Below are 27,337 nucleotides of genomic sequence, written 5' to 3' on the forward strand. Positions count from 1 at the left end.
CTCACAGGATATCTAAACAGGTCTTGGGCCCAAGACAAATCTACAGGAGGGCCAAATCTCATGCTGATATCACTCAGAAGAGGGCAGACACCAGGAAACACTTTCCTAGTGATACAGCTAGGTCATCTACCTGAAAGGATGAAGACAGGGACAGGCTCTGCAACACGGGAGACACTCCTCGAGCCCCTATCATCAATCTCCTGCTTCCCACTGTGATCCCAATCTAAACAAGTCTTCCTGTGTGGGTGTCCCATACTCCACAGGTTCTTGTGGCCATGCCCCTCGCAATCAGTGTTTTCAGTGGAAAGTCTCCAATAGCTGGTTGAGGGCATAGTTACAACAGTCTAGGCGAGGAGATTTCTTACACCTGATGTAGAACCCAGCATTTCCCAGTGTGAAAAATATGGTTCAGTCACCCTCGAGCATTCGAGTGAAGACAATAGCTCAAGCGGGAGTACAGGAGGAGTAAACACAACAAAACACAAAAACTTGGAAGAAGGCAAGCATCATCTCCACCTTAACATGGCGTTTCAGAATACCAAACCTACATTCATATCAAAGGAGGAGTCTAATTATGACAGATGTCACTCTCCTCTAACCACTCATTTATTTCTACATACACACGTTTCATGTACGGTCCAGTCCCTCATGAAAGGCTTCTCGACCCTGCCTGGGAATAGAGATCTGATTGTTAGGATATCTTAAAAAACACTGAGAAAAAGATCATATCTATCAGGTGTTTTCTTTGACTGTCACAGGGCTACATCCTTGGAAAGTTATTTAGGAGTGGCAGCCCAAAGGCATTTCTGGTCCAGGGCACAGAAGACTAACCAATTCCAGTGAACCATCCTTTCTGGCGCAAACATGCTTTTGACCTATATTACAATTACTTAAGCAGATAGCTCAGGATGGTGAAATTGGTGGTCCCTTTTTGGCGTACGCTCCTGTCCCTCAAGTGGACAGAACCATTGTATCAATCGCTTTGAAAGAGTGATTCCTGCTCTCCTATTGCCAGATTTCAATACAGAGAGGGCCCCAAGGACTGAGGTTCAAATCATCTTTCAAATGAACACGTGTCTTCCTCTCACACCCAACCTCCTGCCTGTCTGGAGGTCTCCCCTCATCCTCCTTTTCCATTTGGGTGTCTTTCCTTCTTCTGCTCTCGGTCACTCTGATGAGATAAAATAAGTGTTGGTCCTCTAAAAAAAAGTGCCAGACGCCCAACCTCCGGCTCGAATTAAGCACTGTCAAGATGCGCATTAAGAATTTTTTGCAGAAGAGTGCCTTGGTTTAGAGCCTGCAGGAATAAAGGGAAAGGAACCGTTGCTTACCTGTACATTTAGCTTAGTCATGTGTATCCCCTCCAAATAAATGCACTGTAGAATATGTCTGTGTAACGTGCAGGATACCCAGAAAACACTTTTGTAACTTTTGTTTAATGAGAAAAAACATTAAATAAAAAAACATGGCTAACGGATGTCACCTTATTTCTTTTTTATTGAACAAAAACATCCAATCGTGATGGGGTACATTTGAAAACATCACCGTTTTCAACAATTTTTAAATAAAGGAAAAATGTATCCTTTAATATAAGCACTATGCATAATGGCAAACTGATAATGCTGCTTCAAGAATTCCAGCCCTGCCAGTTTCTTATCTTGTTTAGGGGTCCTTCCGTTTCTGAAGGTAAACAGCGAACGGACCTTGACATAACTAAAGTTTACAATTATGCTTTTAGTCCACTGGTGGGTGAGCTAAAAGTTTATGGATTTAGAGAATTAAGAATTACGATGATAACTTTCTCTGCCATGAAGTTCTTTCTGACTCCCAAAAGCAGCAAAATAGTGTACCAACCGGAAGAATAATCCCCGGACTCAAGGGGAAGGAGCAAAAAGCATTGAAAGAAAACTAAGAGACTTAACTAAACAAAGAGATTATTAAGAGAGACTTGACTCCCTATCTTCTTTGTCTTTTGTTGAGGGCATATTTGAGGTACAATAACATAATTGCCAAAAAGTTGTTTGGATTGCCTAAAGTTTTTTGCCGTTCCAAGCAATATGTCAAACCTTTTCTGAAGTAGGAGTTGATTTTGGAATAAACGTTGGAAAGAAAACTGGTTGAGAAGGAATTCTGGTATTACTTTAGGAAGGAAAGACGGGTGACTTCTTAAAGATAGCTTAATGTTATAGAGAACCATATAATGCCTTCTGTGCACAGAATGCCGGCTCACTCGCTGTACTGACCGAAGTAGTAGTTGCCAGGAGCACTACATTGTTCACCGACCATTAGATTTATGAAAGGTCCAAAAGTGAAGCCTGTCAATTTATGGTCATTGCCCCACGTGCCTCGATATAAAGAGTTATGTGTCAGCAGTACATCACTGATGTTTAGAAGAGGTCATTGATGCCTTCTGGATGTCTTGGACTTTAAGAAAGGTCCTTGAAGCTGAGGAGGGTACTCAGCAACAAGCCTTAATGGTGAATAGGTTCTCAACATCAAGGGGATTCCACGATGTTAAAAGTGACAACGTTCACTGCCAAGAGGGGTATGTGACTTGAAGGTTACCAACGACAATGGGTGTTGATATCTTGAAAGACCACTATTGGGTAGTTAGGCTTACAGTATGGCACAGACGAAGGGCAAATATGAAAATGGGATGCTGGACCCCTGCCATAATACACATAAGTGGTATCTAGAAGGTTATGATGCAAGACATTTAAAGCTCTTAATTTCTAAAAATAACAATTTACCTACACAATGTCATAATATACTAGACCCTTAGACTCATATCTAGAGCTTTAATTTTTCCTTTTAAGTGTTTTTTGCAATCACTACTATAAGTTAGCGTACATATTTTCTCTCCTTTATTCCAATAATGTATTCTTGTTTGACATATTTTAATTGCAATGCGTTTGTATTATTTTTTATTGCCTTTCCTAAGCCAATAATTACTATCATACCCCTTTCCTTGTATCAGTAAACATTTGTGCAAGTACATGTGACTTTGCAAATTGCTCTGATACCTTTGGCTATATTCCCGCTATGTAAAACTACTTAAAATCATGAGATTGGAGATAATCGGTATTTAAAGAAAATAATGAACCAATTCTAGAGAAAGAGGTTACTATTTCTCCAGCCGCAAAAATACCTAGCATTCCATTTCCATAGCCTATTACCAGCCTGGATTTCCTCTGCTCGCTAGCATTCCCGGATGCATCACAAGAGGGAAGACTGCTGACAACATCACTGTCCCAATGTGGGCTGACATTTTTAGCTCTGCCATCCAGAAGTCTCACCACACCTTCATCAGATATTAGCATTTACATTTCAATTCTTACACTGCAGCTTTTGGAAGAAGAGCACTGATCTCAACACCATGTCCTATTCTTCGCTCCTTTTTCAAAGACTTTCTGACCATCACATTGGAAATTGAATTGTTTATGAATTAGTTTTAAATACTTCATTTTAGCTCCTGAATCCTCACAGAGCGCTAGAAATTACCATTTTGCATGTTATACATATAAAACTGTAGAAGGCAGTGAGGTTCCTTTTTTCAAAGGGGAGGTCACTTCGTAACCTAAGGAGTAAGATGAGGAAGAGTTGTACTTAGTGTAATGAAGATTACTGTTGACATCTGGGTATTTAGCGTTCCAACATGATGTGTCAACGCTCAGTGTCAGCTCTGGTTATTCAAAGTCTTTTCCACAAAAATACTGACTACATCAGTTGTGGAACCGAGAAAGGAAGGTGAGTTTTTATAATTGGTGGATCCTGCATGACCAAAGAGTCACAGTGGCAACTTGTAAAAACATGACCAGTACTAAAAGTAAGCTTTTATCTGTACAAAATGATGCAAGGATTAGAGCAGCAGTTTAATGTTCCTCAAGTTATCAGGGTCCTGCCTGGACACGTTTGTAGGCTGACTGCACTGGATCCCTTAAGTGAACCCTTACTCCAGCATTGCTGCATGCGGTTAATGAATAGCATCACTGGGTATACACATTAAGAACCGATATTTGAAGGAGGCTGATATACTTACAAATGCCCTGAAGCACCCATTTGGGTTTATTCTGCCACCAGACTCCAAAATAGTAGACTGGCACCCCAGAAAGGATGATTAAGAAACCAATCCCGCACTCCACCGGTGTCATCCAAAAGGAAACCACGATTAAGAATATGCAAGCGAGGATGAAGAATATGGGCAACAGAAGGTTCACCTGCAGACACAGAAGAGAACAGATTCAGGAATTTAACAAAGCCAATGCAAACTGCAATTTATGTCCTGATGAACCATTCAAGGAGAGAGTGCATATTTATTGTTTGTTGCAACCACTTGTCCTGTAGTAAATCTCCTCCAGTTTGTCATTCAATCCTGAACATAGCACAAACATGCAGTAAAGATGGCATTTCGTCAATCTGGGGTAATGGCCAGAGCTGCTGACTTTGGAGCTGGGGAACCAAGTTTGAGTCCCACCATCGACTCAACATCCTGTGATTCTGGGCAAATCACTTCATCTCCCCGTGCCTACCAACAATAAATGTGTCCTTGTGTAAGGTAAAGTGTGCTCATGTAAAGTGCTCTAATAACTTTGTGTCTAGTTTGCGCTACATTAAAAAAAACTGCAAAAAAATGTACACAACATTTAAAGGATTGCCAGTCGGCCTTCATATTCAAACATTTGGCTACCAAGTTGCCTTCTCATAGTTTCTTTATTTGAATTCCACAGACTGCATTCAGTTATGGCTTGATAAATCTTTAAACTGAAAAAGCCACACTTGAATTCAAATCGATTTTTGCTAGCTATACAAAAAGATTAGATTAAGAACGTATTCATCACTGCAAGGACCACAATAATTGCTTGGAATGCCGACTAAGCCGGACAGCGACATATTTCTGTGCATGTATAAAAATATGTGCCTAACTTCTACATATTAAAACTTAGAGGGGGTACAATTTATTAATGATGGGGATGTCATGCTTCTAAAGTCACCACAGACATAGCACAAGACAACACAACAGGGTATGTGTGTATGTTCAGAAGATATTTTGCTTAAAATAAAAACGCCCTCTTTATATCATCAGACGATGTCCTGAGTGCAAGTTTGTAAATACTTGTTGCAGTGCTACAAGGAAGTAAAAAAAAATGTTTAAAAAAATCATTTTCCTGTTTTAATTTTATTTTTATAATAGATTGTTTTAGTGGACGGATTGGAATACACCTACATTCAAAATTATAGGACAATATATTTAGTAACCCAATTTAATGGCTAAATGTATGTGAGTATATCAGTCAGAAAGTTAATGTTGGAATGAACGCATTTAGCTGCAAAAATAAATCAACAATGCTCGTTTCTGAATCATAACGTAGCAGGTAAAAGAGGAATAAGCACCCAGCTAAGGATGTACTGACTCACACAGTGAAAGGCAACCCTAAATTGGCCACATCAATATCAACGTACTTGTAGTTTGTTAAGGAAGAGTGGTGCCTGCTTCTTTGAAAAAATAGAGTCCAACATTTTAATGCATCAGGTGAACAGCATTCAAACACACCCTCCTATGCATGTGTAACTGCTTCAAGTGTCTGTTTTTATATCAAGGCATTTTAGTATTTGCGCCACATCCTGGAACCATTGGCATGAGCTGCTGGATGCAGCCTGTATAATCAAGGTGCCATTAGAGATCTTCTGGACTTGCACATTTAATTGGCGATATTTAGTAACCTGCTACCACCACACAGATCTTACACTTGTAATGCTGGGAACTCTATCTTATCAAATCCCTCCGAATTCAATAGAATGTGTAGAAACCTGGAACTGATCCAATTAACTAGGTCAAGCTGATCATATTTCTCACTCACCTTGATGGGCCGGTTCAGTTCAGGTTTTTTGTACCGAAGCCACATCATCCCGATGATTGCTAGAGCAACACACAGCCAATTGAAAAAACTGAAGAAGTTGATTACGGAGAATATGTCATTGGAGAAGGCATACAGTAGGGTCATTGCACACTGCAGAAATGAAAAGATATGGCAATATTAAAATCATAGCTCAAATACTTATTGTACAGTCCTATAAGGATAGCTATTTACGTCCCACTATATCAGTGAATGAACAACATTTGGGCAACCTTTGATGGCTGTGTACTCCCTAGGGAATGGAATTTAATTAAATGGCCGGTATCCTCGTAGGGGAGCACTCACAGACCCTGCCATGTAGGCCCTCATTACAAGTATGGAGGAATCTGGCGCGGGGTGATGGGGATACCAATCATCATATTCCCATACCACATCGGGCGATTACTAGTTTTTGCCCAGAAGGGAGGATAAATACTCAGGCCCGGTAGTATAAGCTCCTTTTCCAGGCAGATTTTCCTTATTCAGGAGGGAATAAGGCTGACATTTTGCATCTGCTCTGAGCAGGCGGGAAGGACCAGCTGGAGCTGCAGAAGGAGTGTTGGCTGGATGGGCATGGGTGCAAGACAGACTTTTGCATGTGGTAGGACGCACTGTCTGCTCTAACAGTACTGCTGCAGGAGTCATGAAGGAAGCCTTAGGTTACAAGTCTCCCTCGTAGCTTGTACAAGTGACATTTATTCATTTCTTTGCATTCTAGGGTAAAGCGACCCATTAGTGCACGTGGGATCTCTTTTCAAGTTTTTCTGGTATTGATCTTTTAACCTTAATGGGATTAGGTGTGCCTCATAAGAATATACTTTCCTAGAATCATGCTTGAACATGGTGAACTTCTTTTTAAATGGCATCGCTGCTGGGTGCGTTTTCGTTACTTAGAATGGGGAAGAATTTTCAGAATATAAATATGTTGTTTTCCTTTCATTCTCTCCCGTGCTGCGTAGTTAAAATACTTTGAAAAAAATGTAATGAAAATTTTAAACACAAGAAAAAAAGAATTATGGGAAGTGAAATGATTCCCAATGAGTGAATTATTTAAAATGTCGACATCTTTAATAAACATAATGGTCCTCACACATACTTAGAAGCTGGTCTTCTCGGCATACTTCGGACAATTAGCTTTACCATTGCTCTGCCTGTTCTAGTTCTGTATTTTGAATATAAAATATTTGCATTGAAGAAATCTTGATTGAAGTCAAAGAGGGATATTTGTGGAACACCTGAATGCTTATAAACTGCAACTCTAAATACTTGAAATCTGGCATTTTGTAAATCAGTGCACATATAGGAACCTACCTGGGGTTTTTCCACATTTACAAATGTTTTCCTTTTCAATCAGAATGAACAGAAGACATAAAACAACAGTGCTTCGCAATCTCTAACATTGTTACACAGGAAAAAGGAGAAGGAAACATGGGACAAAGGAGAAAGCAGCAAGCTAGGCAGGACCCACAGAGAAGCAGTGAACAGACACAACTCCTTTCAGAAGCTAGTGACTTCGATATTTCATCATGTCCTTTACTGGCCGTTACATGACCGCCTCATTCCTTTTGCTAAGCCTAAACAGCTCTCTGTTGTAAGATTTTTACCATACAAAGGGCGATGATGGGAATGTGGGAGGGGTGGGGTGTTTATGTCTTCAATCAGGGTCTCCAATGACGCAGAACTGAGATTACCAAGAAGACAACTTTCTTTCTGCATCATAAGATTTTATTGCTAATAATAAGCAGAAGAAAAGACTAACAAGCAAATCCAAGAAAGAAAAAATGATAGGCGGCAGTAATGTTTGGTTAACTAACTTCTACTAACACACTGTGAATTCAGCTTTGGTATTTGAGGTTAAACAATAGTGCTTAGAGAAGGCATGGATGGAACTTCACATAATCACTTTGCAGATATTACTAAGAGGCACATTTCTCCTCCGCGCATCAGTAGCTGCTTTGCCTCTGGTAGAATGAGATTCTGTTCTCCCTGGTACCACCCTATCAGCTAACTAGTATAAAAGCATTATAAAGGATGCAATCCATCTGGACAACGTCTACTTTTGGGAACCTTCTTCAAACTGAGCTTTAGTCAATAAAGAGTTGACTAGAAGTTTTTGTCACATCTAAGTAAAATCTTAAGGCCATTCTAACATCGAAAGTGAAGAGATGCCTCTCGGTCAATGTGAAGGGATTCTGAAAGAATATAGATAAATACATTTTCTGATTAATGAGAAAATCAGAAAAGTCCTTGGGATGGAATGAAGGGCGTGTACTCACTGTTTGAGGGAAGATTAGTGCAGGTCTGAAGTACTAAAAGCACTAACTGTACCCGTTGATGTAATGGCAAATAAGAATGCCTTTTTCCAACTTAAGTATTGTAGCAAGGCCTTATGTGTAGGCTTAAAAGATGTAATTATTAAATACCAGACTAAATTAAGTTCCAAATGTTATGGAGCAGAAGGGACATTTTAAAACCTCTTGAAAAGTTCTTTATGATAGGAATTTAAAAAACACCTCTGGGGATGGTGGGGGCTTATGCAGGATGCAATTGGTGCCAGGTGTACCTGCACAGAAGTCTCTTATGTAATTTGTTTTTTTCATACATGTACAGAAAGTATTTGAACCACCAATACCTACGACATTCTTGTGACTTGAGGACCATCCTAGCTCTGGAGTACTTCTTTGCTACCAAAGTTGGGGGCATCAGGGGAAATGGAGGAAAAGCAAACAGAAATATTCCTGACAAATTGATCAAATGTATATTGCGTACCTGGCATTTGGAATCTGAACATAAAGCTTGGGCATTTGCTCTTTCGGTTGAGGCAACGTTGAAGACAACACCTGTTGCAACAGATGTCTTGAAGATCGTCATCATTGATGATCCATTTGTAAATTTCCTGATACCGCCTGCTACACGAATGTGCCGTATTTTCTATCCCCAGAAGATAAATTACCTTTAGCAAAAGGTGTTTTGAAAGAAGCCACCTAGTTTAGCCTTGAGTTCTAGTGACTGTTGTGGACTAGATGCTTCCTTCTTCGAATAGTATATGGTGTTACTACTTTCATTCTGGAACAAACGTTTGTTAGCCACAAACTTTATGTGAAGCTGACAAAACTTCTGGATTACAGAACCAAACCTCTACTCTAAGGAAAACTAGTTTTCTTGTTCTATATACAGAAGAGATGTGATGCAGATTAAAATTTGAATTTGAGATGATGGCAATCTAGAAGTATAAACTTGGTGTGGAAATTCTTTAGCGAGTTATGCAAGTTTCTGATTCCAATCATTCTTGATGAAGATTTTCTGTTTCCTCAGCTGAACATCCATCACCACCATGAAATTCGTGAAAGTCTCAGGAACAGATTTGAGCAAAAATACATAGACACTCTATTGATAATGTGTCTTTCCTGCCACAAACCGCAGGAAATTCCTGCTTTTGGTGTAGATGGAATATGAAAGTATTCATCTTGCAGAACAACTAAATAAGCATGCAGAACCTGTGATCCAGTTACTCTCAGTTTTTAACTTTAACATTCAAAACTAAAAATGATTAAGAGGTATTTTGAGTAAATACCTTCTTTCTGAAGAAGAACTTTTTGAAAGGTTTGTTGTTGATCAAAGACACTTGTATCTTTGTACAAAAGATACAGATGGATTAAGTTGTGTTTTTCAGATGGATCGATGGTGATAAACACTTGAAAAAAACTGCAAATACATGTTGCACAATATTCAGCACTTGCCTGTCTTCGGTTATACTTTGCCACACTTCAAGATGACATCAAATATTTAGCTCAACAGGAATGGCACACTGTGGAAAAGCGGTAGGGAATGTGTTGATTTGGCCAAAGATTTTCCCAGAGACGATAACCATTATTAAAATGGCCTACCCCTGGGTGATGTTCTCTTCTGAGGTAGCTGAAGGTGCTGCTGTTGCTGCCAATATGACAAATGAGTGGTTTGAAACTTCTTTTGATGCAGTTGATGATCCTCTCCTGTCTCTGTGCTTGTATAAGGACTTACAGTAAATAGTTAAAACTTAAGAAACCTAACATCGAAAGTGTGCAAGGTCTACTGGTTTCAGTGGCTCAGCCTCGTTATTCATTCTCCTAATTTTCTCATCCATGTGAGGATCATATAAAACTGCTTTAGTTGAAGAAAGGGTCACAATCATTGGTGCATCATTCGAGTTATCAAAAGATTTGTGCGCTTTAGGATTGTCCTCAGTAAAACTCTGGATTGATTCCTTCATTGATCTGTCATAATAATGCAGAATTACTGTCTTAGGGCCTCATTACGACCCTGGTGGCCAATGCAACGATCCGAGCAACATATTACGACCACAGTGGTAGCGCCCTGGTCGGACCGCCAGCACTACCAGATTACGACTTCACATTGGCCTGGCAGTGCTGGAGGTCCTAATCTGCCAGGGCAGCGCAGGATTACGACCCCCTTCTCTGCCAGTGATTTCATGGCAGTAACACCGCCATGAAAAGGTTGGCGAGGTGGGGTGCAGGGGGCCCCAGGGGGCTCCTGCGCTGCCCATGCACTTGGCAGGGGCAGTGCAGGTCCCCTCCCCACCCCCTGCCAGCCCGTCGCTATGTTTACTGTCTGCTTTGCAGACAGTAAACATTTCAACGGGTAATGGTGCCCCCTATGCACTACAGCATTGCTGCCGGTTCTATTACGAGCTGGAGACAAGGCGGAAACTAAGTTTCCATCCACTGACCCAGTGGGAAATTCGTAATGGGCCCAGCGGGGAGGCTGCTACACTGGTGGCAACCTACCCGTCGGGACTTCGGCTGACGGGCTTTTCCGTCTGCCAAAGTCATATTAAGGCCCTTAGTATCTTCTTTTAAGGGTATCTCTAATGTTCCGCAAACATTTCTCTTAATTAAGCCTTGTGTTCTTCTCTTTTTTTGAGGAGGCATGGAAACCTCAAGAGCTAAAACATGCCTGTTCTTTACCGGTGAAACTCATGAGCAATCAGGTGTAGGATTAGACAAAAGAACAACAGATGTTGCTTGTCAGGCAGTATTTAGTCTAAAGCCAAGAATGTCTCTTCTGCTAAACTTGCTCAATACTGAATCTTTTGGTATCAATGCTGAAGTTGTTTCTGTCTGTCAAAGCCGAATGGGTGATATTGAGTGGTGTGCTGTTGAATTGTGTGACCATGAACAGTGTGACATTACATTGAATGAACAGACACAGACATGTGCTACTATGTCACTGGAGCCTCCTCTTTAATGTCACACAGCATCACTTCTTGACAGTGAACAGTCACCACTGTAACATGGTTTGGTGTTGATTGGAAGTGGTGCGAGTGTTGTGAGGGGAGAGTTTTCTTGCGCTTTTCATCCTTTCTCTGATCTCCCAATATAAAAAAGACACTTTGGGGGTTGAGAGATGGGTTAAATTGGAAGGAATCCTTACCCTGGTTGCTCTATCACTTTCTTTTTGCATCTCCTTGCACCGAATAGTTTCCAGCTGTCCTTTGAAGCATAGGATGTGCCTGTTCTTCAAGGCTCATCAAAACACCTTCCTACAAAATTCGCATTACTTAAATGAATGTGAGATCGGAAGACTGACCACACGTAGTGCATTTATCATTAGCAGCTGTCTTTTTTTTCACAGGATTTGCTGTTCATGAAGTGAAGGCATGAACTTTTTTGTTAGTAATAAAGAGCTGTCAAAAAGCCTGGAAAGGTTTCGGGAAAATGCAGGAGCACGCCAGGATAAAAATTAAATAATGACATGAATAACTAAAATAATATTCCAATTTTAAAAGCTGACTAATAGTTTTCTGGGATCATCCTCACACAAGTTTATAAAAAAATTACCCTATGAAAGAAATAGTAGTTGCCACTGCAAGGCATTCTGGTATATGGTAGCTGCAGACTCATTAAAGCATTTTCTGTTTCGGGCTTCTCTATTAATGGAGCTGTTTTTCTTTTTTGTAGCCATTTATGACACTTTCAGTAGAAATCAACGTTGCAAATTATGCTGCAGTGTTATGATTTTCATTCTGAACGGAAAAGAAAGCAGTCGCAGTTTTGGGAAATTTGCTTCAGATATTCTGCTTATTAGTCTCTATAGTTAGAAAATACAAGATGAACGAGTTACTTACCTTCGGTAACGACTTTTCTGGTGGATACATTAGCTACCTGTGGATTCCTCACCTAATGAATACTCCCATGGCGCCAGCATTCAACGGAAATCTTCTTACTAGTCTCTGCACGTCGACGAGGACGTCACTCTAGCCCACGCGACGCCGTCTGACGTCATACAGGCAATAAGAGGTCCTCGACGACGTGCCGACGTCAGTACCAATCATTTTTTACGTGCATGAGAACAACCAGGCAATGCAATGAAAGAGCAAGGCAACATCCCATTACATTGTAAAAATACACAACATTGCATGAATAACTGTAAATCTTTTATATATATATATAACTCTCTCTTTTTTTAAAATATATATACACATCAAGTATATACACAAAGATATATACATATATACATATATATAAATATAATATATACAACATCTATTGCACCCTCAAAGACCAAGAGGAGCGTACTCAAGGATTACTTGGTAAGACCAGAAAGGCAACGGGGAGGCGGGTGGGACCGTGAGGAATCCACAGGTAGCTAATGTATCCACCAGAAAAGTCGTTACCGAAGGTAAGTAACTCGTTCTTCTGATGGCTACAACTACCTGTGGATTCCTCACCTAATGAATAGAGTCCCAAAGCAGTACCACGCCCGGCAGTGGGTGCCTAAATGGTCAAACCAAGAAATCCTGCAGCACTGACCGTGCAAAATGGCCGTCCCTTCTAACCTCAGAATCCAAACAGTAATGTTTTGCAAAAGTGTGAAGGGACGACCAAGTTGCGGCCTTGCAGATGTCGACCACAGGAACACCTCTGGCCAAGGCCGAAGTGGCCGACTTAGCTCTGGTGGAATGAGCTCTAATGCCCTCAGGAGGATCCTTCTTTGCCAAAGAGTAACAGATTTTAATGCAAAGAACAACCCACCTGGATAGTGTTCTCTTGTGGACTGCCTTTCCTCTCCTCTTGCCCACGTATCCAATAAACAGCTGATCCTCCAGCCTGAAATCCTTTGTTCTATCAATAAAGAAGCTCAACGCCCTCTTTGGGTCCAGACGGTGCAGTCTTTCTTCCTATTTGGAAGGATGAGGCGGAGGATAGAACGTGGACAAAGTAATTGCCTGAGCCAAATGGAAAGGTGAAACAACCTTCGGGAGGAAAGCAGCCTTGGTCCTCAACACCACCTTATCCCCATAAAAAGTTGTATAAGGGGGCTTTACTGATAAGGCCTGCAACTCACTCACTCTCCTTGCTGATGTTATAGCTATCAGGAAGACTGTTTTTAAAACCAAATACCTTAAGGGGCAAGAATGCATAGGTTCAAAAGGGGACCCCATAAGGAAAGTCAGGACCAAGGACAAATCCCATTGCGGCATAACGAATGGCTTTGGAGGATATTTATTTAGAAGACCTTTCAAGAATCTGATAACAATAGGGGATTTAAATAAAGATGGTTGGTCTGGAAGACATATGAAGGCTGACAAGGCCGATAAATAACCCTTAATGGTAGCCACTGCACAACCTTTCTGCGCTAGAGACAGAGCAAAAGACAAAACGTCCGATAGATGAGCATGCAAAGGATCAATCTGCCTCTCTCCACACCACGCAACAAATTTAGACCATCTATTAGCGTAGATAGATTTAGTGGAGTGTTGCCTGGCCGCTAATATAACATCCACTACCTCAGGCGGGAGAGAGAAGGAACTCAGGTTGCCCCGTTCAATCTCCAGGCATGTAGGTGCAGACTCTGGAGGTTGGGGTGTAGAACCTGCCCCTGCGACTGCAAGAGGAGGTCTGCCCTGAAAGGGAGACGGAGCGGAGGGCACATTGAGAGTTGGAGAAGGTCGGAGTACCATACTCTCCTTGGCCAATCCGGAGCTATTAGGATGACTAGAGCCCGGTCCTGGCGAATCTTCCTCAATACTCGAGGAATCAAGGGTATGGGAGGAAACGCGTAAAGCAACTGGCCGCACCAGGTTATTTGAAACGCGTCCCCCAACGCTCCCTGCATCGGATACTGGAGGCTGCAGAATAACGGACAATGCGCGTTCTCTCGAGTGGCAAACAGATCTACCCGAGGAAACCCCCACCTCTGGAAGATTAAACGGACTTGATCTGGATGGAGACGCCACTCGTGGTCTGCCGAGAATTGGCGACTGAGACTGTCCGCACGCACGTTCAAGACTCCGGCCAGATGGTTTGCTATCAAGCAAATCTGATGGTCCTTTGCCCAGGACCATAGTCGAAGAGCTTCTCTGCAGAGAAGGTACGACCCCACTCCTCCCTGCTTGTTTATGTACCACATCGTGGTAGTATTGTCCGTTAGGACCTGTACCGACTGACCACGAAGGGAAGGGAGGAAGGCCTTGAGAGCCAGACGTACAGCCCGTAACTCTAACAGATTGATGTGAAACATCTGTTCCTCTGGAGACCAAAGACCTTTGATCTCCAGATCCCCCAGATGAGCTCCCCACCCTAGAGTGGAAGCATCCGTTATGACTGTGGCCACTGGTGGCGACTGCTGGAACGGCTTTCCTTGTGAAAGATTGTTGCTTGCAATCCACCACTTCAAATCCACAGCAGCATCTCTGGAGATCTTGACAGTACTCTCTAGATCCCCTTTGTGTTGAGACCACTGCCTTCGGAGGCACCACTGAAGAGCCCTCATGTGCCAGCGAGCATGCGTGACCAACAGAATGCAGGAGGCAAACAGACCGAGCAGACGAAGGACCTTGAGGACTGGAACTACCGCTCCATTTCGAAACATTGGAACCAAATCCTGAATATCTTGAATCCGCTGAGGCGGAGGAAAGGCCCGACCCAATGTTGTATCCAGTACTGCCCCTATGAACAGGAGGCGCTGAGAGGGCTCTAGGTGAGATTTGGGCTCGTTCACCGAAAAACCCAGGTCGAACAACAACTGGGTTGTTGACTGCAGATGATGCGACACAAGCTCCGGGGACTTGGCTTTGATCAACCAGTCGTCCAAGTAAGGGAATACTGCTATCCCCTTCCTTCTGAGTTCTGCCGCAACCACCGACATCACCTTCGTGAAGACTCGAGGTGCTGAAGTAAGACCAAACGGAAGGACCGCAAACTGATAGTGCTGTGATCCCACCACAAACCGGAGATACTTCCTGTGTGACTTGAGTATCGGGATATGAAAGTAAGCATCCTGCAAGTCGACAGACACCATCCAGTCTTCCTTGTTCAACGCCAAAAGCACCTGTGCTAGGGTCAGCATCTTGAACTTTTCCTGCTTGAGGAACCAATTCAAGATCCTCAGGTCCAGGATTGGTCTCAAACGACCATCCTTCTTGGGAATCAGGAAATACCTTGAGTAACATCCTCGACCCCTTTCCTGCTCTGGGACCAACTCCACCGCGCCCTTTGAAAGGAGGGCTTGTACCTCCTGTTCTAGCAACAGGAGGTGTTCTTCTGAACAATAAGAAGGGCGGGGCGGGATGAGGGGCGGGAACTCCCTAAAGGGAAGGGTGTAGCCTTTTCCCACAATACTGAGAACCCAAGTGTCCGTTGTAACAGTCTTCCATTTGGTGAGAAAATGCTGTAATCTTCCCCCTACAGGAGAGGAGTGAGTGGGAAATGGTGGAAGCCTAAGGCTGCTTCCCCTGCTGCACCCCGCCAGAGGATGAGGAAGAGGCAGAGTGCTGCTGAGAGGCTCCTCTGGTGCGGACCCTACCTCTCCCTCTAAAAGATCTATAGGGATGGGAAGAGGCAGGTTGCTGATATCTTCCCCGAAAGGAAGAGGAGGAAGAGCCACGCCCAAATCCACGAAACCTCCTGAAAAATCTGGAAGAGGCCGTGGAAGAAGGAGCTTGGAGCCCTAACGACTTAGCCGTGGCCCTGCTCTCCTTAAAACGTTCCAAGGCCGAATCAGCCTTGGCTCCAAACAGTTTGTCCCCATCAAACGGGAGATCCAACAATGTGGACTGTACATCCGCAGAAAAGCCCGAGTTACGGAGCCAGGCCTGCCTCCTTGCCACCACAGTTGTGCCCATTGCTCTGGCTACCGAGTCGGTCGTATCCAGTCCCGTCTGGATAATCTGGGTCGCAGCAGCCTGGGCATTTGAAACAACATCCAAAAGACCCTGGGGAAGCTCTGTAAATGATGAGGAAATGTCATCCATCAGAGCATGAATATACCTCCCCAGGATACAGGTTGCGTTGGTGGCCTTCAACGCCAGACTGCAGGACGAAAAAATCTTCTTGGACTGCGCCTCTAGTTTCTTTGAATCTCTGTCCCCAGGCACCGTCGGGAAAGAACCAGGCGCTGACTTGGATGAACAGGAGGCCTGCACCACCAAGCTCTCCGGCGTAGGGTGCCTAGACAGAAAACCAGGGTCAGTCGGAGCCGCCCGATACCTCCTGGCCACGGCTCTGTGAACTGCTGGGGAAGATGCCGGCCTCTTCCACACCTCTAACACCGGATCCAGCAGAGCGTCATTAAATGGCAAAAGAGGCTCCGCCGCAGCTGAGGCCGGATGTAGCACCTCTGTTAGAAGGTTTTGTTTAGCCTCCACCACCGGCAAAGGCAGGTCCAAAAAACTAGCTGCCTTCCGTACCACTGCGTGAAAGGAAGCAGCCTCCTCAGTATATTCTCCCGGGGACGAAAGATCCCACTCAGGGGAAGTGTCCAGCCCACTGGCCGACTCCAGACCACGCAGCCCATCACCCGAGTCCTCTAGCTCTCCTTCCTCCAGGGCTCGTTGGTACTCCTGCTCCTCTAATACACGGAGAGCACGTCTCCTCGAATGAAGCCGTTGTTCAATACGCGGAGTCGACAATGCCTCCGCCGAAGTCGAAGATCGGCGCCGATCTTCAGAAGCCACCGACGCCGCGTCCGGCGCCACAGGTAACTTCGGCGCCGACGAAAGAGCAGTCGAAGCAGATGGACCCACCGGAGTCACAGGCCGAAATCCCGACGTCGACGTAGACGGGATGGAAATCCCCGGGGCCAATCCCTCTGAAGCCACCGGAGCGGCCACCGGCGCCGACACTGGCGCCGAGCCCACGTTCCCAAAAGGGAGAAAGGGCATAAAGGGTGCCGGCCGAAGAGGCGCAGGATCACCCAATGAAAAGGCCAAAGGCCCAGCCGGAGCACCCCCTGGAGCCATCTGTTGGAAGATGGCATACATCGCATTCAAGAATGCGGAACTATCGGCTCCAGGGGTGGGAAAAGCCGGATACTGGGGTGCCTGTCTCGGAGGCGACCCCGACGCCGGCCTCGACGTCTGCAACGCCGGAGAAAACACCTGAGGCTCCAATACCTCAATCACCGACGCCTGTCCAGGTGAAGTTGGAGACGCCGGAGAGGGCAACGGCGTCGAAGGATGCGGCGTAACCGTGGGACTGATCTCCCATGTCCTTCGGCGCCGATCCGAAGACCTGGAACGAGTCTCCTTTGAATGACGCCGAGATTCTCTACGGTGCCGGGAGTCTCGATGACGCCGATGTCTTGGTGAAGAAGACTTCTTGTGATGCTTCTCCTTCGATTTCGCCATAAACAGCTTCGCCTCACGTTCCTTGAGGGCCTTTGGATTCATGTGCTGGCATGAATCACAAGTCGAGACGTCGTGGTCGGAGCTCAAACACCAAAGGCAATCGGAATGAGGATCCGTCACTGACATCTTGCCTCCACACTCACGACAAGGCTTGAATCCAGACTTTCTCTGCGACATTATTACCACAGCGAAAGACTACGCAGCAAAAATACACTGTAACCACAAAAGTAACAGTTGCTCCCTCGAAGATAACCGTTTCGAATGCACGGAAAAAAGGGAACTGACGTTGGCACGTCGTCGAGGACCTCTTATTGCCTGTATGACGTCAGACGGCGTCGCGTGGGCTAGAGTGACGTCCTCGTCGACGTGCAGAGACTAGTAAGAAGATTTCCGTCGAATGCTGGCGCCATGGGAGTATTCATTAGGTGAGGAATCCACAGGTAGTTGTATCCATCAGAAACACATCAATTACTGCTATTGTTAATATGTTATAAAAGTGGTCCAAGATCACCAGCACCACGAAAATTAAATTGTTGATCTCTAGGAAATGTTTCCTTGAGTATCTTATGATGCAGAACCTGCACCAGTGGTTACAGACCTTTGCGACTAAACAGAGAAATATTAAAAGAAGAAAAATTACAATTGGATGCTTACCGTAAAGATGAGAGATGGCATAGGAGTCATTAGTCTGGGGTGGATCATGGACAGGAGAGTGGGTAGGTGACCTTCACGGGATCCCACAAAAAATAACCTGGAATGAGAGGAAAACCTAAGTGTCAACAGGTTGGCAGATTAATATAAAAATCATGATAAATATTCTTATCAGGAAAAATGGTAAATATGATATGATTCCAAAAATGTATGCCATAGCTACCATACACAGTGTAATGATCTGCAAACAAGGCAATCTCATTCTGTTTTTCAGAAAGCAAAAAATGCCCTATCTTTGTACTCAGGTGAATTAATCTTCCAGAGTGAGGAATATCCAGACCATGCTAACAATCTCCCATCTTGCACTGTCACCGACCATTGTTTCAGTTCTTTTTTATTGAGACTCTGGATCATGCAAGCTGTCTCTTTTTTGATCCGTTCCTCCTCTGTGAAGGAATAAGGGTTTCTTATGACTTCAGTGGATATTTCCTTGCAAAAGAGCAAGGCTTACAACAAAACAACTTTTCTTTCTCTTCAGGAGAAGTCTCCATTTATAATCATAAGCACTGACTAGATTAGCAAGTCCATCACACATCAGGTGGTGAAGTGACTTAAAAATATTTAGACCTAAGCAAAGAGATTCCACATTGTTGAACACTAAGTTGTCACCATACAAAGGTCTGTTATAGGTATATTCCATAACAAATTAGTAGTTGCAGCATTAACCTTAGGTTTATCTTCCAAGAACACATTTGCTTTTTGGCAACAAAGAAGAATACTAGAGGCAATCCATCTGGAAATTGACTGCTTTGAGGTGGATAGGCCTCTTTTAAAAGCTCAAACATAGTTTACAAAGAGTCAAATCTGTGGATATCTTTAGTTTTATCAAGATGACACTTAAGAGACCTCTTAAAAACAATGTAGGAAGAGACACAGTATGATTTACCTGAAAATCAGAATCCATATAGGGAAGAAAACATGGAAGTTCTCCTCTGACCATGTCTTGTCAAAAAACGCACGGCTTTTATGGTGATAAGGCCTGAATTTCGCAAACCTTCATTCAGATTTTATCACCACTAAGAAAACAGCCATCAGCTTTCCACAAAGTGAGCTTAAAGAAGGGCCTATGAACAGATTTGAAAGGAAGATCCATTGTTTTTCTAGAGAACCAGACTGAACTCTCAGGAGGTCTTCTAGCTTGTGGGAACAGTTTTAATGCCTTGCAGGAAGTCTTCAGTAACAGGGACCTTGAAGAAAGAGGTTTGTGACAAATATTTCCATGTGCTATAATAACAGTAAAATGTACCATTAAAGAAGAGATCTGAAGTCCAGATCAAGCTAAATAGAGGTGGTAAGGAAGTACTGAATAAGTCCAGGAACCATGCTGCAAAATTCAAAGGTGGTAACCTTTGAGGGGTGAAGATGGGTTCAGGAGCGCAGAATCTGGCCACCAAACATGTGGATAAGATCCAGTCTGCAAGAATTATTAATATTTGGTCTCCCGGACAGATGAAGAACACTGCAAGGAAGATTAATATTTGGTCTGTCAGACAGATGAAGAAAACTGGTGCTGTGGCTATCATTCTTGTTCTGGAGTAACTCAGCTTGATGAATGGTGAATCAGTCTTGTTCTGGAGTAGGTCAGCTTGATGAATGGTGGTGAAATCAGGGTTATTGGTAGAAATGCGAACAGAAACTTCCCTCAACAGGCAATCAAAACAACATTCCCCTCGGTTGGTGGTATCTCAGGGTGAAATCTAGCAGTTTCTTTATTCTCCACATCTGTGAACATGCTTAGTGGTGGATACCCCCGTGCACTGAAGATGATGCGAAGCACATCACTGCTTATAACCCACTTGTGGTTTCCCTGAATAAAGCTGCTCAGTGAGTCCCCTCCTAAATCCTGAATACCTGAGAGGTGAACCATTGAGATTTATAAGTCTCTGATAAAGAGCCATTTCTAAATCATTTGAGCATCAAGAGATAGTAGTCTGGATCTGGTCCTTCCCTTTTTGTTCAGGTAATGCATGGCTATCCTATTGTCCACTTGAACAAACAGTTGTTCTTTATTGCTAGAAGAAACGACTTGAGAGTCAGGCTGACTGCTCTCAACTCCAGCATGTTGATATGGTGGAAATATTTTGTGAAGCCATGGGCCTTTTACTCGTAGATCATCCATATGAGCTTCCCATTAAAACTGGGAGATGTATGTTACAATTATTTGAGTATGAATGTCATGATGAACTGAAACATCTTTTAGGAGATTTTCCACCTAATTCTACCATGGAGGCGATTAAACTGCAGCTCGAGTAAGGGTTAATTTGCATGACTGGTGACATCTCTGATCAACCAGACACTGTAGTGGCCTGAATGGAATACAGGCATGAGGTACTAGTAAAATGCAGGTTATCATGGATCCCAGTAGTGAAGAGATCTGGCAAGCAGTAACTTGTGGTGTCTTCAGAAGATTTCAACACTCAAATGAATACCTAGCAGTCCCTCCTCATCAGGGATACACTTTTCCCGTCTCTGTACCCAGCACTGCTAAGTGGTGAATGGACTCAAGTGGCTTTGAGTGGACTTTGTGTGGTTGACTCACAGCCAGAGCTTGTTTCAAATGTCTAGAGTTGTCTGAAAATGAGAAACAATTGTTGGGGAGTTGAGCTTTTATCAGCCAGTGGTCTAAGTATGGGTAGATGAAAATTCTTTGTCTTCTCAGATGGAAGATGGAAGCTACTACTGACTTGCATTTTGAAAATGCCCTTCGGGTAGGCTTGAGGCCAAATGGAGGGACTTTTTACTGGTAATGATGATTTCCAACAACAAATCTCAGGCAACAGGAATACATTTCTCTTCCTTTTTGGGAAGATGGCGCTAATTCTACAGTGTCTTTCTCTAGAATGGTGACGACCTCTTGTTCAAGTTTCTCCAGTTGAAAATGGAAAATGAAGTTTCTTTGGAGAAATGGTTGAAGGAGATGACACGAACCTCAGAGAACAGCAATGTTGTACAATATTCAGGAGCCATCTGTCTTTTGTGATTTTTTGCCACTCCTGCAGACGTTTCATGACACTTCTTCCTCCCGGAGTGGCATTCGGAATATGGGAAGGGAAGAGTCACTGTTTGCCTCTTGCAAGAGGGGTTTCTGCAGCTGCTGAGAGTTGCTGGCCTCCTCTGTCTCTTAAAGACCTCTTATGTTGCTAAAAGCTTTGCTAAGGTGCCCCGTGAGGTGGCTGGATTTTCCCATTCACCCAGTGCTATGCTTATGATGTCACATATTGCAACACTGAGGAGAGCTGGAATCTCTTTCACTGCATGTTTTTTAACGCAAGTTAACGTATGTTAAAATCTTACTACATCCCTCATGTATAACTCCACTTTTACCTTCATTTTTTCAGTATATATATATATTTATATATATATATATATATGCAAAAAACAAAGGAGAACTCTGGGAAGTTCCCAGTTTTAGGTGGAGAGCTGCTCTAGTAAGGAACACCCTGCAACACCAGCGACACTCTAGATTTGCTCAACTCAAATGTCTGCTTATCTAGCAAAGTTTTTAAGCATAGGATCAGCACAGTGCTATCCTCGCCGAGCTAGATAGTGACAAAGTCTTTTGCAATTTGTACAGCAAAATCTTTAAGCATAGGATTGACACAGTGTCATCCTCGCTGAGCTGTAAAATGACAAAAGCCATTTACCACTCCAGGTACAGTATTACAGCTTTGGACTGGTCAAATACCGTCCAAGCCAACCTGGAATGAGTAAAGCAACCCCTGACACGTGTTTCGCTCTCATATATATACACACACACACACACACACACACACACACACACATTTTCACTGAAAAAAAAGCAAAGGTTACAGGGAGGCTATAGTTAGGAAATAGAATTTAAAAAATGTAGAAATTCACTTAAAAAACAAAGGTTACAGGGACGTTATAGTTAGGCTCCCATTTTAAGTGAACCAAACCATAGAACTTCACCTGTTAAGAGTTATCTCAAGTAACTATAACTGGTGCTCTAAGTAAAGTATAACTCGCGCTTCGCCATGTACAGTTTTTCGTCAAAAAGTTTACTGCAGATATTACATTGATAATATCAATGATGTTACCAAAGATGTCATGAGTCCCGTAATTTGTGGGGTAATTAGCAGTACATGGGGTCTAACGGTGTTAGAGGAGTCTGCTCTCAGTCCTCAAAAGGAATTATAGGAGGAACAGGATGATGTGGCAGGAATGCCAGGTCCAGAGATTTTGCAGGATGGAAACAGGAAGGAGAAGCAGAGATTGTACCCCTCTTTTCTTTCTTTCTAGGTGATAAGTGTTTTTCTACAGGCAAAGCTATGATGGCCTGAGAAGCAGCTGATTAGCCGGACTGTGCAGTGGATGGAGTAATGGGCTATGTTTTAGACATTTAAGAAAGTAACATAGACATTTTTGTCTCCTTGATGTCGAGAGAGATGTGGACTAAGGTGTGCAATGCCTTTCTGATGTTGACAGCGTGTGTGACAGAGATCTGTGTCTTCTTGACCTCAATGGTGAAGAGTGATGATGGCGTTTTCCAACGTCATTGTTGACTGATCTGAGAGGTATCTTTAATAAAAGATCACATAGCGCGGCGCAGTAAAGTTGCTGCGCTCCATTGTGTGACAGGGATAGAGCAGAAAAGTGCCTTATCTCATAGGATATGGTACTTTCCTTTTCTCTCCCTAGCGCTGTGGCACAATTAGGCTGTGTAGTGGCACGCACACATCTTTGCACCATTGTGCAAGGGTATGGGGGATGTCTAGCAAAGGGTAACCTCCAGTACAAAATACTACGCCTAGACAAACTTTAAACCTTTTCCAACTTTGGAATGGATGTGGGCTGCACAGTGCAGCACACATACAAAGAAGAAAGCGTTTGGGGGTATAAAAGCATTTCTATAAGTTAACACCACTCTTAAAAAGTTGTTTCTTTGTTGGAGCAAAACCCTGTCTACTACTGTTAGTAGATATGACTTTGTGTGGAAACTCATGGGTAGCTGCCTGGGAACGCCCATTTATTGCCCATGGAACATCTCTCTGATGCAAAGAGTCAGCCATGGTCTGGCCGAACTCTTGAATTTGTCTCGCTGTCGTAGATTACATTGGAAACATGGGTTGTGCTGGGGCAAGTTGTGGGATGGCCTCTGATTTCCACTGACTTCGGGAGCGAGATCAAGAGGAAATTGTTTTTCTTTCTGCATAAAAATTCAAAATGCAATTCGATGAACATAATGTGAAGAGTTATTAGATTGGATCCCAGATGTGGGAGATGCTGCAGAGACAGTAACTAAATCCACATACTCATATAATATCAGAAACAGCAAAACCTGTTCTGGAAGATAGGTATTTGAAGTTGCCACATTTGTCGTTATAAATTGTCCATGGTAAGTTTATGTACCATACAAACCTAACACATAAGAACTTAGCTGACGTACAATCTGAATGATCATAAAGGACGTAGCCTGAAAATCTGATACCCGCATTCGGAATGTCATAAACTATGCTGATTCTGTCCCCAGGAGAAACAACAGACACACATTTTTTCCAGAGATTGTGTCCACCAAGCTGATGCCAAAGTAACTTCCTTTTACAAAGTATTTGGTATTTTCTCGGGGTGGAAAAGCTGACTGTACTCGATGAGGATGCTTGACCGGATTGTGCTCTTTTCTTGGATGTTGTATCTTCACAGCATATCTTTATTTTAAGGCTACCATGTCCAAAAGGAATAGTTTCTTCTTTTGTGGAGACCTCTGTGGTGTATGCCTTAGTACAGATACTCTGGGAATATATTTAATCAGACAAATCAAGCAGAGATGACAGTGTAAGGGTTCACAGAAAGTAGTGGGACCAGGCTTCACGCGAAGGTCTTTAGAAGGCATTTCCTTCAACTTTGAAAAGCATATGTCTGCTTGAAGGCAATCATCTTGGAAGTTTGTATAACAGCATTGAGCAGCTCGAATGAGCATTTGGTGTTAAATGTCCGACAACAATCTTTAAGGGAAGCAGACAATTGGAGAGGCTATAGTTGCCTCTTACACAGATGTGTTTTAAATGCTACACATGTCGACATTGATCTGGAATGTCAGGAAAAATGATTGCCCCATATTTGTTAGTCCCCCCTGAAGACGTCAGTGGAAGTCTGACAGAGTGCTAAGTTGGGGGTAATAGCTTGCCAATCACATTTACAATAATGACACATCACAGGAGACTCTAAAAGATTGTTCTCTTTCTCTGAATTAAATTTCTTCTGTTTTCGTATTGCTGTGTAACATATTCTGACAGAATAGCCTTCGAAATATGACTGAGGCAAGCACAAAATCAAAATTTAATGGAGGGCCATTTGTGCCTGTTTCCCACTATAAGGGAACTTTACAAAGAGTGACGGAATGGGTTTGTGTGAAGATAAAAAAACACAATAAAAAAATAAATCTTCCAGGAAACATTTGTAACTAGAATTAGAGCTCAGACTAAAAACAAAAAGGATTGTTTTTTCAACTAGCACTGTACCCTGGGACACAGCTCTTCCTCTCTTTGGGGATGTGCTGCCTAGCTGCAGGGGCGGCTCCTCCAATATGGCGGAGGAGCGTCGTTGTCCCCGCCCCGCCAGCAGCAGGAGATGCAAAACTTTTATAGAAACAACATACTAAACTCCGTTTATGTTGTTTCTGTAAAAGTGGGAGGGGCCACTGGCATGACGTGGACGGATGGGAGTGCACAGCACTCCTCCTTACTTGGCAAGTAAATTTGGCCGGCCTTCTGCAGCTGACCCAACACACATGCGCACAGGGCTCCCAGTCTGCCTGGGAGCGCCCCACCCTCCTGGTGTTACCCCACCCCTTTTCCCTCACGCCAGCCTAGTTGAGAGGACTCCAAGAGGTTCATAGGCTGCAGTTCCTCTGGAGTTTCTTCTGCTTGGCTATTTAAAAAAAGAGGAAGTATCTTTAAATAGACATAAACTAAACAAAGAATGTTTCCTCTTGTAAGGTGTTAAGAGGATCCAGGCAGAAATATACATTGTTTATTATGATTAATGTAATGTAAGGTGTTAGAGGATCCAGGCAGAGATATTCATTGTTTATTATGATTAATATAGACCTCTGTAAAGACAAGCACTTTTCTTAAGGTCACAAATACATAACCTAGAAATTAATTTGTCAAGGGACATTATGACCCTCATATCTGAGATTCACAATGCCGGAATCCATTTATCCACACAAAATTCCACATCTGTGTGCAATTTGAAAGCAAAGAGGAGTTTGTGACCAAATCGGGACTGCAACGTGTGAGAAATTACTGCAGTGCTCCAGGTTTGCCCTGCACACATTTTCCCTGGTAAAACCTGATCAAATACTTATATGAAGAAAAAATACAATGTTCTGAGCTTCACACGGCGAAAGACGCTATGAAGGGAAGGAAAGCGTACTTACCTTTAATCCTACTTCTCTTTTAAGAGAATCTTTATTGAAAACATAAGCAATGAATTGCCCTTGCCCTCGTGCTTGATCCCAAGCGCACATGCGCACACACACAAACATACACAGAAAAGGTTTACATTACCTTTTATAACAGAAAAGGCAAGTTTTAAAAGAAAATGCAAATTTTTAAACAATATATGTATGTTTTCTGAAGCCTATGAGTATGCTATAATGGTTGAATTTCATTTAAAAACAACAGGAAGTCAATTATTCATTTGAGGAGATTAGTAGACCAGATTAGTAATAGGAAGAAACACTTTTTAAAAAAAGACAGAAAACAAGGCATGGCAACATAGACAGGCTGCAAAACCACCAAAAGGCAGGAAAACTGACACTCCTCCTTCAAGTAAGTACACCCCACCAGAATCCCATCATGTCCTGTCAGTGGCAGTTTAGCCTCTTTAATTTATGGAAAGAAATATCCTGACTATTAAGACACAAGAACTTCTTACTATTTCCTCTGGGGGGATGCTTATGACTTTATTGAAGATTCCCCTGGAGGATAACTAAGATTACAAGGAACTTTTCCTTCTGCTCCAGGGAATCCTTATCAATAGTCATAAACACTGAATAGAACGGAAAGTCCATCTGTCATAAAAAAAAGTGGAGGAAAAAACATTAAGGAAAATGCAGCTCACATGAACATGTTTCTCAGAGAAGCCTGGCCTAACTGGGCATCAGCAGAGGAACCTGGTTCCAGACATTAATGCCTGTTGAACGTGTGGACAGGCTTTCACATGGAGACTTTACATATCTCTGAAATGGGGTTCATTTAATAACTAAGTTGTGCAGCAGCCCTTCAAATGCTAGACTGGGTTTGAGGCCTCAGTGGGAGAGGTTTGTTCACCAACTGATAACAAAGAACAATTCATTAAAGAATCCATCTTGAAACAGTATCCTCTGGTGTTGCTAAACCTGTCTGAAAGGGTGCCAAATTTACAAATAGATGCTCTAACTGACAAAGATCTTCAGACTTATCTAGATAAAACTCTAGATCCCTGTTAACATCTAGAGTGTGGACAGGACTTTCTGCTAGAGAGGCTGAAATGGTCTAATGTTCATGAAAATGTGACACTACTTTTGGTAGCAAAACTTGAATGAGTCTTCTGAAACACAGTGCAAGGCTCATGGCAGCAAAGAGCTTGTAACTTACTAACTCTGTGAGCTGAGGTAATAAATTTGAAAAGCATAGCCTTTCAAGTCAAATGTCCAAAGCCATATACTGCAAGGATGGTTTATGTACCAGTTTGAAGGTACATGCATTAGCTTTGGGAGCATAATGTTCAGCCCTCATGAACTAAGATGTCTCTTGGCTGTTGAGAAGACCTTCCTAACACCCTCCACAAAATCCATGACAACTGGCACTTTAAAAAAAGAAGTTTGTGGAGTATTTTTTCTATTTGGAGTTATAGCAACAAAATGTAGGTTGATTGAAGCCAAAATCTGGCCCTATCTCACGAGGTAGAGAAGGTTGAGAAATACAGCCTCTTTTTGACATCTGGAAGGATTAAGGTTGTTCTGAATACACCAGATGCAGAATCCCTTCCATTTAAAAAGTGTGCAGCATTCTAGTTGAAGGACATTTAGATTCTTTTAGAATATCCACACAGCTTTGGGGCAGATTTAGATGCCCATATTGATTGTGTTCAGGAGCCAGGT

At 42.9% G+C, this 27,337-nt stretch overlaps 1 protein-coding gene across 1 annotated transcript in view; it reads right to left on the reverse strand.

Annotated features, from left to right (window-relative positions):
- Window positions 1-27,337, reverse strand: part of SLC7A5 (solute carrier family 7 member 5) — a 114,477-nt gene that overhangs the window by 25,517 nt on the left and 61,623 nt on the right. Inside the window, exons 7-9 of the mRNA XM_069216724.1 lie at window positions 18,175-18,271; window positions 5,859-6,008; window positions 4,040-4,217 (exon numbers count right to left, since the gene is read on the reverse strand). Coding sequence (XP_069072825.1) covers window positions 4,040-4,217; window positions 5,859-6,008; window positions 18,175-18,271 — 425 coding nt within the window. The remainder of the gene's footprint in view (window positions 1-4,039; window positions 4,218-5,858; window positions 6,009-18,174; window positions 18,272-27,337) is intronic.

The sequence above is a fragment of the Pleurodeles waltl genome, chromosome 12 (genome assembly GCF_031143425.1).
Source record: "Pleurodeles waltl isolate 20211129_DDA chromosome 12, aPleWal1.hap1.20221129, whole genome shotgun sequence".
NCBI classification, from domain to species: Eukaryota; Metazoa; Chordata; class Amphibia; order Caudata; family Salamandridae; genus Pleurodeles; species Pleurodeles waltl.